Below are 19,729 nucleotides of genomic sequence, written 5' to 3' on the forward strand. Positions count from 1 at the left end.
CCTGAGTTGGCCTTTTGTGACTCAGGGAAGGCCTAGGAGAGTAAAGCTTTTCTACAGCAAGAGACAGGCAGAGGAAAAGGGCGTGGGGAGGCGCACATACCCTGGGAAAGGTGCTGCTCCCCTACAGTTCTCCCACAGTGCCCTTTTTTGGTGCTGATGAGGGCAGCTTGCCCAGAGGTCGGGCTGCTATTTCCTTTTACCAGCTTTCTCTAGGTCTTATCCACAGCTGAAAGGGGTATTTCTAAGCAGCGGGCGGGGGAGGGGGGCGGTTAGGGGCGGTGGCGAAGTCTATGCTCCCTCTGCACCTCCTCGGTTGGTGCCTGGGTTCACAGCAAGCATTTTGCTAGAGTCTGAAGTCAGATGAGTAGGTTGGGGCGTCCGGCAGGACCCAGTGTGGCGGGTAATTCACTTACCCACCTCTACCAGCTGCCCTCATGGCCTTACCTTCCACCTGCGTGGCTCCTTGCAGTGTCCTCCCTAGCCTGGGGGTAGGGGGTGGGGGCGCTCCCATCGCTCCCGGCCCCAGGCACACCTCAGCTGTGGCAGAGGCGCGTATCGGGCGACCTGGAGAGAGGGGGGCGGGGAGGGGGGCCAACAGGCAGCTGGCACTCCACTCCCAGAGACGCAGGTGGTTCTCAGTTCACGCCAAGCAGACTGGAGAGGCGGCCAGGTCGCCAACGTCTCTGTCCGGCCCTACAGGAACAGCGGCAGCGATTGCAAGGACGGCCACGACTCGCACCCACACCCTCGGCCAGCAAGATGTTGCAGGTGTTCCCGGAGGGGAAGCCCAACCCGCTGCAGGACGCGAACCTCTGCTCACGCCTGGTATTCTGGTGAGCGCACTGCCTGAGCTGAGACGCGCTGCCGAACTTAACGCTGCAGGCGCTTTTCCCGGGACCGAGGGTCGGGACGAGGGAGCGCTTTCCGCTGGCGCTCTTACTGCCCGGCTTCTTGCTTTTGGTGGAGCCCTCCCACGCAGGCGGGGTGATTTCTGCCTGCACCTGGGCGCGCGCGGTGGGCGGGAACCTGACGAGGTGGGGTGGGTGCCAGGGACCTGATGACTGGGGCGCATCTCTTTCCACTCGAAGCCCCGCTAGCCTCCAGTGCCCGGGAGCGGGAGGCTTGGGATGCTGCCCTGGGAGAGTCATCGCCCAACTGGAGAAGGACTGGATCCTCACACTCCATCCTTAGCCGGCTTCCCCAGTTACAGCTCCGGAGTTCGCAGTTCTGAACTAAAGTTGCACTCGTTTACCCTCCAAGCAAGCAGCTTATGAACAGCTTCCTTTATCTAATTAGTGCCCTGAACTGTTGTCACCTTCCAGTAATGTCTCCACCTTTTCCCATATTCCTTAGGTGACAGCTGAGTTCCAACTTCACTGGGACCCTTCGTCCCTGTGTCTATGACCGTATCTCCCTCTCTCCCGGTACACCTGTTACTGTGCATCCTGGTATTTGGTTGTGGCAAATTTCATGTGGGTGAAACAGTTATTTTGTATTTAACGAATGGGAACAGTATTCTTGAACATGTTTTGCTTTTGCCTGGGACACATAGCCACTACTGAAGAATGTATTTGACCAACCCCTTTCCTTAATTTGTAGTAGGAAATGGCAACCCACTCCAGTGTTCTTGCCTGGAGAGTCCCATGGATAGGGGAGCCTGTAAGGCTACAGTCCACGGGGTCCCAAAGAGTCTGACACGACTGAGTATTTCCTTAATTGCTAGTATTTCTGCTTCCTCCTTTGAGGACAACCCTGGGGATGGGGTCCCCGAAGCCTGTGGGGTCTTGTTTCTAGCCTTTAGGGAAGTGGTACATGGTCTTGAAGCAGGTGGTCTTGCTACCTAGTTAGACCTCCTTCTCCTTGCCCCAGGACAGGCCAGTAAATTGGGAGAGGGGTTGTTTGGACAAGGATTAGTCACTTTATTTGGAAAGTCAGAAGTCTGAGTAGACTGAAGGTTAATGTCCTAGAAAACCATCTTACCAAGTTCTGGACACTAGTTTCTTTTACAGAACAAAAAGGAGGGAAGTGAGGAGGTAAAGTAGAAAGGCCATTTGTTGTTGTTGAGTTGCTAAGTCATGTCTGACTCTTTTGTGACCCCATGGACTGTAGCCCGCCAGGCTCCTCTGTCCATGTGATTTCCTAGGCAAGAATACTGGAGAGGGTTGCCATTCCTTCTCCACAGGATCTTCCCCACCCAAGGATCAAATGCACACCTTCTGCATTGGCAGGTGGTTTCTTTATCACTGAGCCACCTGGGAAACCCCCAAAGGTCATAAGTTATTGCAAATATCTCCTGGTTTCCTCTGAGAGGGGAGGTGTTAATATCTTTTGTCCTGCAGCCGTTCATAGATGGTCTGGGTCAGGATGTTTCCTGTGAGCTAAACAAAGGTATTTTAGTTTAACATTAAAAGGCTTGAGGGGACATTATGTATACTTTGAGCTATAGATATCCCTTTCCTGATTAACTTGTAGCAAAATCAATAGAATACAAAGGTTAAAATAAAAGAAATAGATCTATCATGGAATCCAATTTTTTCTTCCCTATTATAGTCCTGCCCTGGAGTCCTTTGTTCTTGAAAGCACTGAAGGTCCTTGAGCTGGGAGGAAACACAGATGAAAAAGGGTTCAGAGGTGAAACTCTTCTCCCACTCTCTTAGGCCACGCTGTAGGGCCTGCTGGGATTTTAGTTCCCCAACCAGGGATTGAACCCACACTCCCTGCAGTGGAAGTTCAGACTCTTAACCATTGACCCACCAGGGAAGTCCCTGAAACTTCAGTTTTCCATGTAGTAGCTGAGACTATTAACTAGGTGGGTCTCAGCCTTTGGGCTTTGATCACACTTGGGTGATTATTAGATTTTTCGTGCTGAGAACCCAATCTTTGCATCTTTCCTACATATTCTGATATTTCCTTTTTATGGGACCACCTAGGGGACCCCAGGGGGATGGGAGTTCCTATGCTTCTTTCCATTGTGGTGTTCAATTTGTGTAGCTGCATTTCTGGGTCATTTGGTGGCCCTTAAGGAAAGAGGGGCCTAGAGGAAGGAATATGGATAGGTTACCTTAAATGGTAACAAAGTAGACAACTGTCTCCTTAATTTCAGGCAGTGTTACAGCCAAAATCTTGGCTTTCTCTGCCTACTGATGCCAAATAAAAAAATATGGAGAAAGAGTTTGGAGGGAATAGAAAGATGGCTTTAAAAATCAGCCAGCAGTGGGGAGAACACAGCAGGCTAATGCCTCAAGAACCATGTACCCCCACCCCGGGGAACCAAGAGACTTTATATAGCCTGGCTCTTGTGGTCTTAGGCTAAATGATAAAGTTCAGAGTAATGATGTTTTTGGGCTTCCAAGGTGGTGCAGTGGTAAAGAATCTGCCTGCCAATGCAGGAGATGCAAGACAGGTGGGTTTGATCCCTGGGTCAGGAAGATCCCCTAGAGTAGGAAATGGAAATTCATTCCACATTCCTGCCTGGAAAACTCCATGGACAGAGGAGCCTGGTGGGCCATAGATTATGGGTTTGCAAGGAGTCGGACATGACTGAACACAAACAGCACAATGAAGTTTTTGCATTTTTTTCTTCCTGTATTATTTCAAAACAGTCACAGCTGGCATCAGGCAGCCTGGTTACAGGGGTCCACTTGTCTTGGATTTTTGGCCTGCAGTCTTCTTTCTGAAATGCAAACAACTGTAAAGGGTAGTTTTCCGTAAGAGAGGTTAGGGAGAGCAAATACCAAGTGCAGGATGTAATTTACCTAGTATTAGGGGGTGATACAGAGAAGGCAATGGCAACCCACTCCAGTACTCTTGCCTGGAAAATCCCATGGATGGAGGAGCCTGGTAGGCTGGAGTCAATGGGGTCGCTAAGAGTCGGACATGACTGGGCGACTTCACTTTCACTTTACACTTTTATGCATTGGAGGAGGATATGGCAACCCACTCCAGTACTCTTGCCTGGAGAATCCCAGGGACAGTAGGGCCTGGTGGGCTGCTGTCTATGGGGTCACACAGAGTCGGACACGACTGAAGCGACTTAGCAGCAGCAGCAGCAGCAGCAGCAGGGGGTGATAGGTTGGCTTCTGGTTACACTACAGGTTCAGTTCAGTTCAGTTCAATTGCTCAGTCGTGTCCGACTCTTTGTGACCCCATGAATCGCAGCACGCCAGGCCTCCCTGTCCATCACCAACTCCCGGAGTTCACTCAGACTCATGTCCATCGAGTCAGTGATGCCATCCAGCCATCTCATCCTCTGTTGTCCCCTTCTCCTCCTGCCCCCAATCCCTCCCAGCATCAGAGTCTTTGCCAATGAGTCAACTCTTTGCGTGAGGTGGCCAAAGTACTGGAGTTTCAGCTTCAGCATCATTCCTTCCAAAGAAATCCCAGGGCTGATCTCCCTCAGAATGGACTGGTTGGATCTCCTTGCAGTCCAAGGGACTCTCAAAGGACTTCTCCAATACCACAGTTCAAAATCATCAATTCTTCAGTGCTCAGCCTTCTTCACAGTCCAACTCTCACATTCATACATGACCACTGGAAAAACCATAGCCTTGACTAGACGAACCTTTGTTGGCAAAGTAGTGTCTCTGCTTTTCAATATGCTATCTAGGTTGGTCATAACCTTTCTTCCAAGGAGTAAGCGTCTTTTAATTTCATGGCTGCAATCACCATCTGCAGTGATTTTGGAGCCCAGAAAAATAAAGTCTGACACTATTTCCACTGTTTCCTCATCTATTTGTCATGAAGTGATGGGACTGGATGCCATGATCTTCGTTTTCTGAATGTTGAGCTTTAAACCAACTTTTTCACTCTCCACTTTCACTTTCATCAAGAGACTTTTTAGTTCCTCTTCACTTTCTGCCATAAGGGTGGTGTCATCTGCATATCTGAGGTTATTGATATTTCTCCTGGCAATCTTGATTCCAGCTTGTGTTTCCTCCAGTCCAGCGTTTCTAATGATGTACTCTGCATATAAGTTAAATAAACAGGGTGACAATATACAGCTTTGATCTACTCCTTTTCCTATTTGGAACCAGTCTGTTGTTCCATGTCCAGTTCTAACTGTTGCTTCCTGACCTGCATACAGATTTCTCAAAAAGCAGGTCAGGTGATCTGGTATTCCCATCTCTTTCAGAATTTTCCACAGTTTATTGTGATCCACACAGTCAAAGACTTTGGTATAGTCAATAAAGCAGAAATAGATGTTTTTCTGGAACTCTCTTGCTTTTTCCATGATCCAGCGGATGTTGGCAATTTGATCTCTGGTTCCTCTGCCTTTTCTAAAACCAGCTTGAACATCTGGAAGTTCACGGTTCATGTAATTGCTGAAGCCTGGCTTGGAGAATTTTGAACATTACTTTACTAGCATGTGAGATGAGTGCAATTGTGCGGTAGTTTGAGCATTCTTTGGCATTGCCTTTCTTTGGGATTGGAATGAAAACTGACCTTTTCCAGTCCTGTGGCCACTGCTGACTTTTCCAAATTTGCTGGCATTTTGAGTGCAGCACTTTCACAGCATCATCTTTCAGGATTTGAAATAGCTCAACTGGAATTCCATCACCTCCACTAGCTTTGTTTGTAGTGATGCTTTCTAAGGTCCACTTGACTTCACATTCCAGGATGCCAGGCTCTAGGTGAGTGATCACACCATCATGATTATCTGGGTCATGAAGATCTTTTTTGTACAGTTCTTCTGTGTATTCTTGCCACCTCTTCTTAGTATCTTCTGCTTCTGTTAGGTCCATACCATTTCTGTCCTTTATTGAGCCCATCTTTGCATGAAATGTTCCCTTAGTATCTCTAATTTTCTTGAAGAGATCTCTAGTCTTTCCCATTCTGTTGTTTTCCTCTATTTCTTTGTATAGATCGCTGAGGTAGGCTTTCTTATCTCTTCTTGTTAGTCTTTGGAACTCTGCATTCATATGCTTATATCTTTCCTTTTCTCGTTTGCTTTTCACTTCTCTTCTTTTCACAGCTATTTGTAAGCCCTCCCCAGACAGCCATTTTGCTTTTTTGCATTTCTTTTCCATGGGGATGGTCTTGATCCCTGTCTCCTGTACAATGTCATGAACCTCATTCCATAGTTCATCAGGCACTCTATCTATCAGATCTAGGCCCTTAAATCTATTTCTCACTTCCACTGTATAATCATAAGGAATTTGATTTAGGTCATACCTGAATGGTCTAGTGGTTTTCCCCACTTTCTTCAATTTAAGTCTGAATTTTGGCAATAAGGAGTTCATGATCTGAGCCACAGTCAGCTCCTGGTCTTGTTTTTGCTGACTGTATAGAGCTTCTCCATCTTTGGCTGCAAAGAATATAATCAATCTGATTTCGGTGGTGACCATCTGGTGATGTCCATGTGTAGAGTCTTCTCTTGTGTTGTTGGAAGAGGGTGTTTGCTATGTAGTAACAGTTAAAGTAAAACTGGAAGTGATTAACTCTTCCAGGCCTGTCCATGTTTCTTCCCTAGACTGTTCACTGTTCTTACTTCCCTTCTTTTCAGGAGAGGGAAAACTTCATTTCTATTTTTGCTGCAATAGCAGGGCAAGGAACTCTCCAAGCATGTTCTGTTTTTGAGTTTCAAAGTGTATGTGCTTGGAAATAGGAAGGTGAGGAGTTCTAATTTTGGACTAGGAAACTGTGACCCTGAGACACCTCTTTGAATTGTTTGTTTGATATTTGATAGTAATAACACTGCTGCTGCTGCTGCTAAGTCGCTTCAGTCATGTCCAACTCTGTGAGACCCCATAGATGGCAACCCACCAGGCTCCCCCATCCCTGGGATTCTCCAGGCAAGAACACTGGAGTGGGTTGCCATTTCCTTCTTCAATGCATGAAAGTGAAAAGTGAAAGTGAAGTTGCCCAGTCATGTCTGACTCTTAGCGACCCCATGGACTGCAGCCTACTGGGCTCCTCCATCCATGGGATTTTCCAGGCAAGAGTACTGGAATCAGTTGACATTCCCTTCTCCAGTAATAACACTAGCTGTGGGTAATTAAGTATGGATGATCAAAGCTCTGTTCTGTCTTATAATCCCCCTAGCGGGTATTTTTGCAAAGCTGGAAACTCTTCAGTTTCCATTAATAAAAGGAGTTTGTATTTCTCCCTGTACCTTTGAAATGGGAATCTGAGTTCTTGTTCATGGAGCCCAAGAATGAACTTCACGAACATGCAAACACTCATGGTAGCAAACAAGCAGGATTTATTTTAAGGTAAAGAGAAGTACAAAGCCCCAGCATAGACACTGAGAATGGGTGAAGTGCCCCAAAAGGTGAGAATTATAGCAGTTTATGTCTTTATTAGTATTGATCTGTTCCTTTTTGGTTGGCTCATGTCCCTGACGTATGTAATCTCTGACCAATCAGTTTGAAGGCCACTATGTACACTTTGTCATCTTTATGGTATTTTTTGATCCCCAGTTTTTCAGTTTTTTTAGACATTGAGTCGCCATTCCTATGATTCTTTCTCATGACCCCAGGCCACTGTTTAAGGACCAGATGTATGGGTTAAGAGTTAATGGTCCATCTGGTATTTTTCTTCTTGATAAATTGGACAGCACTAATGATTGTCCTGTCTTGGGTCTGGATATTTTATGACCAACCAGACTGAGGTGGTATTCTTTTGGATGCATGGAAACTGGAACAACAAGTATGGCTTTAGGTTAATGGGTTGAGATGTTTATTTGAGAGGGTTGCAATTAAAAAAAGGAACTGAGGTCTCAGACCTACACTGACTGCCTAGCAATTTCTACCTCACTGTGAGAGGTAAATAATCTACTTGGGCTTTCAAGGAGAAAAAATAGAGAAAGGCCTTAAATTTTTTTTTAGCAAGTTATTTATATTTATTTATTTATTTGGCTGTTCTGGGTCTTTGTTGCGGCATATGGGATCTTTGTTGCTACATGTGAGCTTTCTTTAATTGCAGTGGGCAGGGGATGATTTGAGCTGTGGTGCATGGGCTTCTCATGGTGGTGGCTTCTTCTGTTGTGGAACACAGGTTCTAGGGCATGTGAGTTGTTGTAGCAGGCAGGCTCAGTAGCTGTGATGCTCAGGCTTAGTTGCCCCACAGCATGTGGGATCTTAGTTCCTGGACTAGGGATCAAACTCCTGTTTCCTGCACTGGCAGGCAGATTCTTAACACTGGGCCACCAGGGAGGTTTTAAGAGAAAGGCCTTTTTAAACTCAAGCAGAAAAACTGAGATCTCTGGTTTCGTCCTTATGAAAAAATTAATTTGTAAATGAGCTCTACTTAACTGACTTAAAAGTAAACCCTTACAAATTAAATACTACTTGCAAATCTTTAAAACATCAGCCAAATATATTGCAGGTTCACATGATCTGGGGAATATTTAGTACTGAATCATGTACTATTGAAGCTAGCTTAAGCTTGTTAGTTTGATTAACATAGGCATTTGTCATCAAGAAAAATAACTTGATATGATAAAAGGTAAACTGTATAGCAATACTTATGTTTTGAAAATGTCATCTCAAATCCCTTCAGATTTTGATAACCTGAAACTAAAGCTGATTGATAAGAATTCATTGACTATCTGTGCCATTTCAAATAGGATAAAATATTGGAACATTTGTTGCTGGGCAGGTCTAAGTTGACCTACCTTTATTTGCCTTGTTAGGAAAGGAAAACTAAAGCATAAGTTTCCAATCAGGAAGTGCTGGTATGACAAACAGTTCACAATTACTTGCCACTTGGTTTTCACTAGGAATTAATAAGATTTTTAAGAGTTGAGGATTCTATTTTAAATATGTGACTAAAGCTGCTAAAAATAATAAAAGAAACATTTCAGTATATAGTAGGAAATATGTTTTGAGTAGAAAAAGGAGTTTTGTACATGGTTGAGCTGAGGTTAGGTTAAACTTAATTAAGTAAATGGATTTTATTATTAAAATTAGGCTGGTACAGTACTAGATTTGTTTCCACTCTGCTAAGAAATTAAGTTTTACTTAGAATACTGCTTTTGACAACAGATTTTGTGAATTTCCTTGCCTTTAAATGATCTGTATGTGTTTGTAAATATTCAGAGTGGCCTAGGATCCTTTTTTAAAATTATTTATTTTTGATTGGAGGATAATTGCTTTACAATATCGTGTTGGTTTGTGCTGTACATCAACATGAATCAGCCATAGGTATATATATGTCCCCTTCCTCTTGAACCTCTCTCCTACCTCCCACTGCTTCCACCCCTCTAGGTTGACACAGAGCACCAGGTTGAGCTCCCTGAGTTGTCATACAGTAAATTCCCACTGGTTATCTATTTTACATATGGTAATATATCTGTTTCCTTGTTATTCTCTCAACTAGTCCCATCCTCTCCTTCCCCCACTTTGACCACAAGTCTGTTTTCTATGTCTGTGTCTCCATTTCTGCCTTGCAAATAGGTCATCAGTACCATCTTTGTAGATTCCATATATATGTGCATTAAAATATGATATTTGTTTTCCTCTTTCTGACTTCACTCTGCATAACAGGCTCTGGGTTCATCCACCTCATTAGAATAGCCTCAAATGTGTTCCTTTTTATGGCTGAGTAATATTCCATTGCATATATGTACCACAACTTCTTTATCCATTCATCTGTTGATGGACATTTAGGTTGCTTCCATGTTCTATCCATTGTTAATAGTGCTGCAATGAACATTGGAATACATGTGTCTTTTTCAGTTATGGTTTTCTCAGGATATATGTCCAGTAGTGGGATTGCTGGGCAGAGTGGATTATGATTCTATCTGACCAAATGTTTTGAAAACTTTTTGATATTTTTTACAAACATACTGCCAAATTCCAAAGGTCTTTTGACTTCAGCTAACTTTCAGTTGCTTCAGAGAGCCTCTGAACCATCTCAGAGAAAAAAATTTTAACTAGGATTTGTTTGTATGTTAAATTACACAGGAAGCATTGTCAAATGAATGTTAACCCCCTAAGATTATATAGTATGAAAAAATATTATTAATATAAATATCACAGAAATTATATATAGGTTCTAAAATTTGAGTATCTTCTGATAAAATGTTACTAGTCATAATCTAGTTATTACATTGTAATTAGGTGTTTGACTGTGCCTTTTAACTCTATTATTTATAGACGGTTCTGCTGCTTTGGCAAAAGTGCTTCATCTTCAAGAAGCTTCATAGGACTTTTTGACAAGTGCAGGTCTCTGATAAATTTCAAATGATACTGCTGAACTGGTACCACATTAAAAATCCTAATGGAAAATGTGATGGCGTCTAAAGAAATTAACAAAGGTATTGATTACCAAGTAAACTGGTGAATGTGGTTATAATGTTTATGTTCTTTTTTTTCTGGAATGCTATTGGTTTTGATCTGTTTTCCAGATATAGGGAAGCCCTTCCCCTCAAGTTACTCATGACTTATAGCAATTTGGTAAATTATCCCTCTGTGAATAAAATGAAATAGTTTTCCTTTTTTGAGGTGGGGGGCTGGTTCCTCCAGAAACTGGAGTCTTTTGGGTTCTAAGCAGCCTTACTCTGCATATAAGTTAAATAAGCAGGGTGACGTTATACAGCTTTGATGTACTCCTTTCCTCATTTGGAACCAGTCAGTTGTGCCATGTCCAATTCTAACTGTTGCTTCTTGACCTGCATACAGGTTTCTCAGGAAGCAGGTAAGGTGGTCTGGTATTCCCATCTCTTTAAGAATTTTCCAGAGTTTGTTGTGATCCACACAGTTAAAGGCTTTAGCATAGTCAATGAAGGAGAAGTAGATGTTTTTCTGGAATTCTCTTGCTTTTTCTATGATCACAGATATTGGCAATTTGATCTCTGGTTCCTCTGCCTTTTTAAAATACAGCTTGAACATCTGGAATTTCTTGGTTCAGGTGCTGTTGAAGCCTGACTTGGAGAACTTTGAGCATTATTTGGATTGTGTGTGAGATGAGTGCAATTGTGTGGGTCTTTGTTTACTTGGCCAATTATCTCGTTTCTTTCTTCACACCTGACTGGTCCTTGGACCCTCCCCAAGATTTTGCCAAGATGGATCCCACTGCAGAGGCCTATAGGTGCATGTCTATACTTATTATGGGGTGAAGCCCCCTCCCTTTTTGAACTCCAAGGAGCCTTCTGTGCATGTGTGGAAGGGAAAGTTTTCCTTGACCTCAGGAGTGGGCACCTTATCTCTTTGTTTTAGCAGAGCTCAGCTTTTACCACTAGCTTTGTCGTTGGAGTGTTTGGGTGAGAACAAAGCTCGAATTTTATTCCTCTTGACAAACACCAGTTGTCTAGCCCAGAGTCCATCTATCTCCTACTTTAAACTCTCCACTTACAAAGGGAGTGTGGATGTGGAAACTGCCACTGGTGTCAAGACAGACTCTCTGGATGCTCTTGTCAGAGAAGCTGATGACATGAGGGGGCATGTGAACTGCCTGAGGGCTGAGATGGTTTAGGCTTTTAGTAACTAGTGATCATGAATGTATAGAAATGTTTAATTTCAAACTAGGATTCTTTACATTATTTTCAGAATACCATATGTATTAATCTCGTTGTTTTCACTAACAGTCAGAAATCCACATGATGTAAACAGAGGCTAGGTGAGCTCTCCAGGGCTCTTTCTCTGTTTCCCTTAAGCATTTAGTTTGATGAGTTTTGGCAAATTATACAATAACTACAGCTCCAATCAAGATGTAGAACAGACTAAAGGTGCATTAAAATTTACAACTAATTCCTTATAGTGGAATAAATAGCATAACAAGTATATCTCCTGTAGTTTATTCTTGATTTTTTGGATCTTTATAGTCCTGCATCTGGTCAGCCTGAGAAGTGTCAACTAGTGTCCATTCAGGTGTGTCAAGTGGATAATTTGTCTTTCTGAGTCTTCCAGGTGTCCCCCAGTGTGTTGACTCCCTTTCTCTGTTATCCCAAAGCACATAGATTATCGGATATTTCTTCAGCAAAGGTGGGTTTATTTGGGATCAGCAGAGAATTGCAATTCAGTGTCTGCGACCATGGTGAGTCACATGCAAGTCCCCAAAGGGCAAGGGAAGGAGAACTCTTTTATAGAGGAAAAGGAAGTTGGGAGGGTTGTTGTGGTCCATAACTTTTCATTGGCTGAATCCTTGTAAGGAAAGAAAAGTCTTTCTTCTTGCTGTTGGACTTTGCAAGTGTTGTAGGTGTGACATCCCACTTCTGGTCTTCTGACTATTTGAGGCTTTATTTACACCTCATTGTCTGTCTCCCAGGCTTTGTCTTCTCTGTGGGGTATGGATCACCTTTATCCTAATCTTGCCTATAACTTTGTTACTGTACACAAATTTGTGTGCTCTAAGCACAGTGAGGGTAAAAGAATTTAAATGTCAGAGTTTGGAGCAGATCAAGGTTTATTGCAGGGCCATGAAAGGAGATGGGTGGCTCCTGCCTTATTCAAACCCCAAAGTCCCCAAAGGGTTTCAGCAAAGTGTTTTAAAAGGCAAGATGAGGGAGGGACATGGTTGGTTGGTGCAAACTTTTGGTGTCATAATCCTTTGTTCTTGCAGCTATCCATATGTCAGGCCACGAAGTTCCTGTGAACCTCCAGCAAGACAAATATTATTCTGTTTTGCAATTTTTAAATCTCTGTATGACTGGAAAAGTGCTATATCCTTAGAGATCAGAGCCTTGAGAATGGGTTGTCCTTTATATTTCAGGCTGTAGGCAATGTTCTTAACTCTATGCAAAAGCAATAGAATACAAAGATTAAAGTAAAGGAAACAGATCTAATATGGAGTTCTTCCCTATTACAGCTTTTTGATGGGGCCAGGGAATCCCGTCTTATCATGAAGATATCTCCATGGATTTCTTCTTTGTGAAAGATAAGCCCCTGTAGACATTTTCTGTGTTTCTGTGTCCACCATGGGTGAAGATGGATTCCTGTAGTACAGTGAAAAAGTGTAGGCTACTGAATGACTGGATGGTCTTATCTTGGCCCTGAAAATTCTGTGTGGCTAAATGTGAGTAAATCTCAGCCTTAGCTGGCTTAAAATTGGGAGGATGAGGATGATCTTAATGTATTCTCCCATTCCAGGGTTAAAGCCTCATTGTTGTTGGGGTTAGGGGATACCTGAAGACAGGAAGATAACTTTTGGATCCATATAAAGATTAATAGGGCTTCCCTGGTGGCTCAGACAGTAAAGAATTCACCTGCAGTGCAGGAGACCCAGGTTCTACCCCCGGATGAGGAAGATCCTCTGGAGTAGGAAGTGACAACCCCCTCCAGTATTCTTGCCTGGAGCATCCTTTGAAAAGAGAAGCCTGGTGGCTACAGTCCATGGGATTCAAAGAGTTGGGTGTGACTGAGTGACTAACACACACACAAAGATTAATGCTTTAAAAAATCTCTTATATTAGGTATGTATCTAGAGATGACATTACTGATAATCACACTTATTGAATGCCTCATGAGGGCTCAGAATTTCTGTTACTGTTTTTACACATGTCTTATTTAATCCTCAGACATTCCTATGAGGCAGGCATCATATGAATACTTACTTTACAAATAAGGAAATATATGACCAGAAAGTGTGGGCAGCTTTTTAGGAGCCTCACAGCTGGAGAGTCTCTGTGCCCTAACTGCAACTCTACTTACATCTTCAGCACACTCTAGGCTGGCAGTCCTCAGGCTCCTATTTACCTGGCTTTAACTCCTGCAGGTTGAGTGAATATTAAGTGAATATGCTCAATCTAGCAGACATTTAAAAGTCATGTTAGTGACTGAATATGCTCTTTATATAGGCATGCATCTGGAGCGTGTTTTCCTACTTTATTATGGTGACTCTTGATTGCCGGGGGGGTTGTTGGCATCCTTATCCATCCAGTCCTGAAGGCATCAAGCTATCAGGTCTCCTCAACGTCTTCACCCTCATCTGCTGACATCAAATCCTATTGATTCAACTTTGGACATACCCTTGGAGTCACTCATTCATTCAGCAACTGTCTCCTGAGTGTGGATGTGTGGGGCCCACAGGAAAGGAAGCATCTGGAGTTTGTGTTCCCCACCCCTCAACTCCCCCCACCCCTCTTCAGTCCTCATCTAACACTTTTGGCTTCTCTTCCTCCCAACATGTATTCCTGCTACCAGTCTTTCCCCTAAAACAAACCCATGCCATACTCTTGCTTAAAAACTTCTCCCGCCTCCTGCTCTCAAGAGTAATTCTTTAGCCCTAGCCTTCAAGGATTCTTATGAATCTGCTTTCTGATCCTTATCTTCCATCGTTTCTTACACAGTTGCACTTATGATGAGTTGAGGCAGATCCTATAACTATCCTGTCTTTGGAGGGCTATCCGAGCCAGGACTGGGGCCTGCCTGTTGAAAGGCATGTCCCTCTAAGTGAGCTGTTGGATTACTAGGGCCGTGGGAGTGAATGCAAGATAGCAGGCCCATGCCCATGTTGTTTTCCCAGCACCGTGGCCAGAGGCTTATTTACACAACACTGCACCCTCATCCTGGTTGGGTAGTACAGTGGAGTGGCACCCCATCTGAAGCCAGATTGCCTGAGTACAGATCTGACCTCTGCTGCTTACCTGATCATCATACCCACCTCATCAGATGGTGAAAAGCATTAAATGAACCAGACACACTGGTGAAACATTTAAAATAGCGTCTGGCAGATAAGTAAGTAAGTAAGTATAAGTCACTCAGTTGTGTCCGACTGTTTGTGACCCTATGGACTGTAGCCCACCAGGGTCCTCTGTCCATGGGGTTCTCTAGGCAAGAATACTTGAGTGGGTTGCCATTTGTAAACAGTAAATAAATACTGAAAGATAGTCATGCCACATTCCTTTTATTTCTTAACAATTATAAGATAACATTTTCTTCTGTAAATTGCCATGGTTTATTTCCCAAATGGATTAAAAATGTAAAATTATGAGTCCCATTTCTTACTCATAGGATCATAATCTCTTGTGGTTATGTTGAGGTTGGGGTGAAGAAAGAAGTGTCATTCTGAAATCTGAATTTTTAAACTTATTTCCTGAGTGATTCATATGCTAAAATTTTGGAACCACTTCTCAGGTCTTTCTTAGCCCTCAATGTCCATTTCTCTTTAACAGCAAGGTAGGAGCCTGGTAGGCTGAGTCCATGGGGTCGCTAAGAGTCAGACATGACTGAGTGACTTCACTTTCACTTTTCACTTTCATGCATTGGAGAAGGAAATGGCAACCCACTCCAGTGTTCTTGCCTGGAGAATCCCAGGGACGGGGGAGCCCGGTGGGCTGCCATCTATGGGGTCGCACAGAGTTGGACACGACTAAAGTGACTTAGCAGCAGCAGCAGCAGCAGGAGACCAAGGGTACTGATATGGTTCTGATGCTCTGTGGCAGTGAAACTACTTTGTATTATACAATAATGATGGATAAAAGTCCTTATGCACTTGTCCAAACCTATAGAATGTGCAACACCAAGAGTGAACTCTAATGTAAACTATGAACTTTGGGTGATAATGACAGATCAGTGTAGGTTCATTATTTGTAACAAGTATACCTATCTGATGGGCGTTGTTGATAATGGGGGAGGTTGTACATATTTGTGGGGAAAGAGTATGTCAACTGAAAGTAAAAACACACAATCTAAAAGCTGAGGATTATGTTTTAGTTAGGCAGACAAAACTGAGGACTTCAAGTCCATGTGGCCTCTCAAGTAGCTCTGAGAGACATCTCTGAAGAGGTAAGGGAGGCACCGGGTGATATAAGAGTGTCTGCAAAAGAAAACTCCAGGTTGTTGGAACAGCAAAAGATTACAGTTAATTAAAGAAAATCAGATACCCAGAGTTAAGGAACTTAGCACTTTTCTATGTCTGGGAAGATATAAGATGCAAGTGTGGGCCCATTGAAATCATTCCTATGATATGCACCTCAACAATCTGGGGCTTATATCCTATACTTTATCTTCTTAAGTCTTCTCAGGGTGTGCCATCAGGGGTGGTTGTGGCAGCTGACTGCTCGATGGGGGGTGTTTTGTTCCTATGCTGAGTTCCCCCAGGGCACACTGTTGGGACAACTATAATGTAGTGACTTGAGGATTGCACTATCCTTTGTTTACTGATATGGCAGGCAACCTTTTTTTGTTAGGTATATGGGAACTCTCTGTACTGCTCAGTGTTGCTGTGACTGTATAACTGTGCTAAAAAAAAAAAAAAGTCTGTTAAAACAAAAAGTGTGTATTACTGAAAGCAAGTTTATGTACCTGACACACAGTGAGGTCAAACAGTACTGAAATACTGAAGTTTGAAGCAGAAAGCTGAGCGCCGAAGAATTGATGCTTTTGAACTGTGGTGTTGGAGAAGACTCTTGAGAGTCCCTTGGACTGCAAGGAGATCCAACCAGTCCATTCTGAAGGAGATCAGCCCTGGGATTTCTTTGGAAGGAATGATTCTAAAGCTGAAACTCCAGTACTTTGGCCACCTCATGCGAAGAGTTGACTCACTGGCAAAGACTGTTGCTGGGAGGGATGGGGGGCAGTAGGAGAAGGGGACGACAGAGGATGAGATGGCTGGATGGCATCACTGACTGGATGGACGTGAGTTTGGGTGAACTCCAGGAGTTTGTGATGGACAGGGAGGCCTGGCGTGCTGCGATTCATGGGGTCATAAAGAGTCGGACATGACTGAGTAACTGAACTGACTGATGTAAAGAGACAGGTGACTTAAGCCCCCCAAACCCTAAATTTCCCAGAGTTTCAGCAAAACAATTTTAAAGGCCAGGTAAGGGAAGGGGCATTGCAGGGTATATAATCAGCTCATGCACAGTTCTCTGATTGGTTGATGTTGTCATGGATTAACATTGTCAATATTTAAGCTTCAGAAGGCCTGGGGGCTATATGCTCATAGTATCAAGTAGTTAACATCTTCCTTTGGTGGGGTGTTTTCAAATTTGTAAAACAACTCAGGAATGTACATCAGATACTGTTATTAGGTACTTTCAGTTCAGTTCAGTCATTCAGTCGTGTCCCACTCTTTGTGACCCCATGAATCGCAGCACGCCAGGCCTCCCTGTTCATCACCAACTCCAGGAGTTCACTCAAACTCACGTCTATCGAGTTGGTGATGCCATCCAACCATCTCATCCTCTGTCGTCCCCTTCTCCTCCTGCCCCCAATCCCTCCCAGCATCAGAGTCTTTGCAAATGAGTCAACTCTTTGCATCAGGTGGCCAAAGTACTGGAGTTTCAGCTTTAGCATCATTCCTTCCAAAGAACACCCAGGACTGATCTCCTTCAGAATGGACTGGTTGGATCTCCTTGCAGTCCAAGGGACTCTCAAGAGTCTTCTCCAACACCACAGTTCAAAAGCATCAATTCTTCGGTGCTCAGCTTTCTTCACAGTCCAACTCTCACATCCATACATGACCACTGGAAAAACCACAACTTTGACTAGATGGACCTTTGTTGGCAAAGTAATGTCTCTGCTTTTGAATATGCTATCTAGGTTGGTCATAACTTTTCTTCCAAGGAGTAAGTGTCTTTTAATTTCATGGCTGCAGTCACCATCTGCAGTGATTTTGGAGCCCCCAAAAATAAAGTCTGACACTGTTTCCCCATCTCTTTCCCATGCCGTGATCTTAGTTTTCTGAATGTTGAGCTTTAAGCTAACTTTTTCACTCTCCTCTTTCACCTTCATCAAGAGGCTTTTTAGTTCCTCTTCACTTTCTGCCATAAGGGTGGTGTTATCTACATATCTGAGGTTACTGATATTTCTCCCAGCAATCTTGATTCCAGCTTGCTGGCCCAGCTTCTTCCAGCCCAACATTTCTCATGATGTACTCTGCATATAAGTTAAATAAGCAGGGTGACAGTATACAGCCTTGACGTACTCCTTTTCCTATTTGGAACCAGTCTGTTGTTCCATGTCCAGTTCTAACTGTTGCTTCCTGACCTGCATACAGGTTTCTCAAGAGGCAGATCAGGTGGTCTGGTATTTCCATCTCTTTCAGAATTTTCCACAGTTTATTGTGATCCACACAGTCAAAGGCTTTGGCATAGTCAATAAAGCAGAAATAGATGTTTTTCTGGAACTCTCTTGCTTTTTTGACGATCCAGCAGATGTTGGCAATTTGATTTCTGGTTCCTCTGCATTTTCTAAAACCAGCTTGAACATCTGGAAGTTCACGGTTCACGTATTGCTGAAGCCTGGCTTGGAGAACTTTGAGCATTATTTTACTAGTGTATGAGATGAGTACAATTGTGCGGTAGTTTGAGCATTCTTTGGCATTGCCTTTCTCTGGGATTGGAACGAAAACTGACCTTTTCCAGTCCTGTGGCCACTGCTGACTTTTCCAAATTTGCTGGCATATTGAATGCAGCACTTTCACAGCATCATCTTTCAGGATTTGAAATAGCTCAACTGGAATTCCATCACCTCCACTAGCTTTGTTCATAGTGATGCTTTCTAAGGCCCACTTGACTTCATATTCCAGGATGTCTGGCTCTAGGTGAGTGATCACACCATTGTGAGTATCTTGGTTATTAAGATCTTTTTTGTACAGTTCTTCTGTGTATTCTTGCCACCTCTTCTTAATATCTTCTGCTTCTGTTAGGTCCATACCATTTCTGTCCTTTATCGAGCCCATCTTTGCATGAAATTTCCCCTTAGTATCTCTAATTTTCTTGAGGAGATTTCTAGTCTTTCCCAATCTGTTGTTTTCCTCTACTTCTTTGCATTGATCACTGAGGAAGGCTTTCTTATCTCTTCTTATTATTCTTTGGAACTCTGCATTCAGATATTTATATCTTTCCTTTTCTCGTTTGCTTTTCACTTCTCTTCTTTTCACAGCTATTTGTAAGACCGCCCTAGACAGCCATTTTACTTTTTTGCATTTCTTTTCCATGGGGATGGTCTTGATCCCTGTCTCCTGTACAATGTCACGAACCTCATTCCATAGTTCATCAGGCATTCTATCTACCAGATGTAGGCCCTTAAATCTATTTCTCACTTCCACTGTATAATCATAAGGGATTTGATTTAGGTCATACCTTAATGGTTTAGTGGTTTTCCCTACTTTCTTCAATTTAAGTCTGAATTTGGTAATAAGGAGTTCATGATCTGAGCCACAGTCAGCTCCTGGTCTTGTTTTTACTGACTGTATAGAGCTTCTCCATCTTTGTCTGCAAAGAATATAATCAATCTAATTTTGGTGTTGACCATCTGGTGATGTCCATGTGTAGAGTCTCTCTTGTGTTGTTGGAAGAGGGTGTTTGCTATGACCAGTGCGTTCTCTTGGCAAAACTCTATTAGCCTTTGCCCTGCTTCATTCCGTATTCCAAGGCCAAATTTGCCTGTTACCCCAGGTGTTTCTTGACTTCCTACTTTTGCAGTCCAGTCCCCTTAATGAAAAGGACATCTTTTTTGGGTGTTACTTCTAAAAGGTCTTGATAGAACCGTTCAACTAGAAAAGTTCAACTAGGTACTTTATAGAGGAGCTATATGGGGGAAGTGTTTGCCCCAGGAAGGCCCCATGGATCCTGCTTAGTTACAATACCCCCTTTCTCTTGGATACTCCTCAATCTTGAGGAAAACAGGTGTTAGGGTTAGAAAAAGGAATTATTTTTGCATAAAGAGTTTAATCATAAACTCAACAGAGGAACTAGGTTTTAAGGGAACTTGGTTTCAATCTCCAATCCTATCTCATCCCTCCCCAAATCTTTCAGGGGAATGAGGCAATAACTGGTCTGACTACTTACTGCTGAAATGGGGTGTAGTCCTGCCTCAGTTTGGGGAATGGACACCAAATTGGA

At 43.2% G+C, this 19,729-nt stretch overlaps 1 protein-coding gene across 1 annotated transcript in view; it reads left to right on the top strand.

Moving 5' to 3' along the window:
- Positions 1–504: 504 nt before the first annotated feature.
- Positions 505–19,729, top strand: part of LOC133258056 (ATP-binding cassette sub-family C member 4-like) — a 296,999-nt gene continuing 277,774 nt past the window's right edge. Inside the window, exon 1 of the mRNA XM_061434395.1 lies at positions 505–833. Within this exon, the coding sequence (XP_061290379.1) occupies positions 760–833 (74 nt within the window). The 5' untranslated portion in view covers positions 505–759. The remainder of the gene's footprint in view (positions 834–19,729) is intronic.

The sequence above is a fragment of the Bos javanicus genome, chromosome 12 (assembly GCF_032452875.1).
Source record: "Bos javanicus breed banteng chromosome 12, ARS-OSU_banteng_1.0, whole genome shotgun sequence".
Lineage (NCBI taxonomy): Eukaryota > Metazoa > Chordata > Mammalia > Artiodactyla > Bovidae > Bos > Bos javanicus.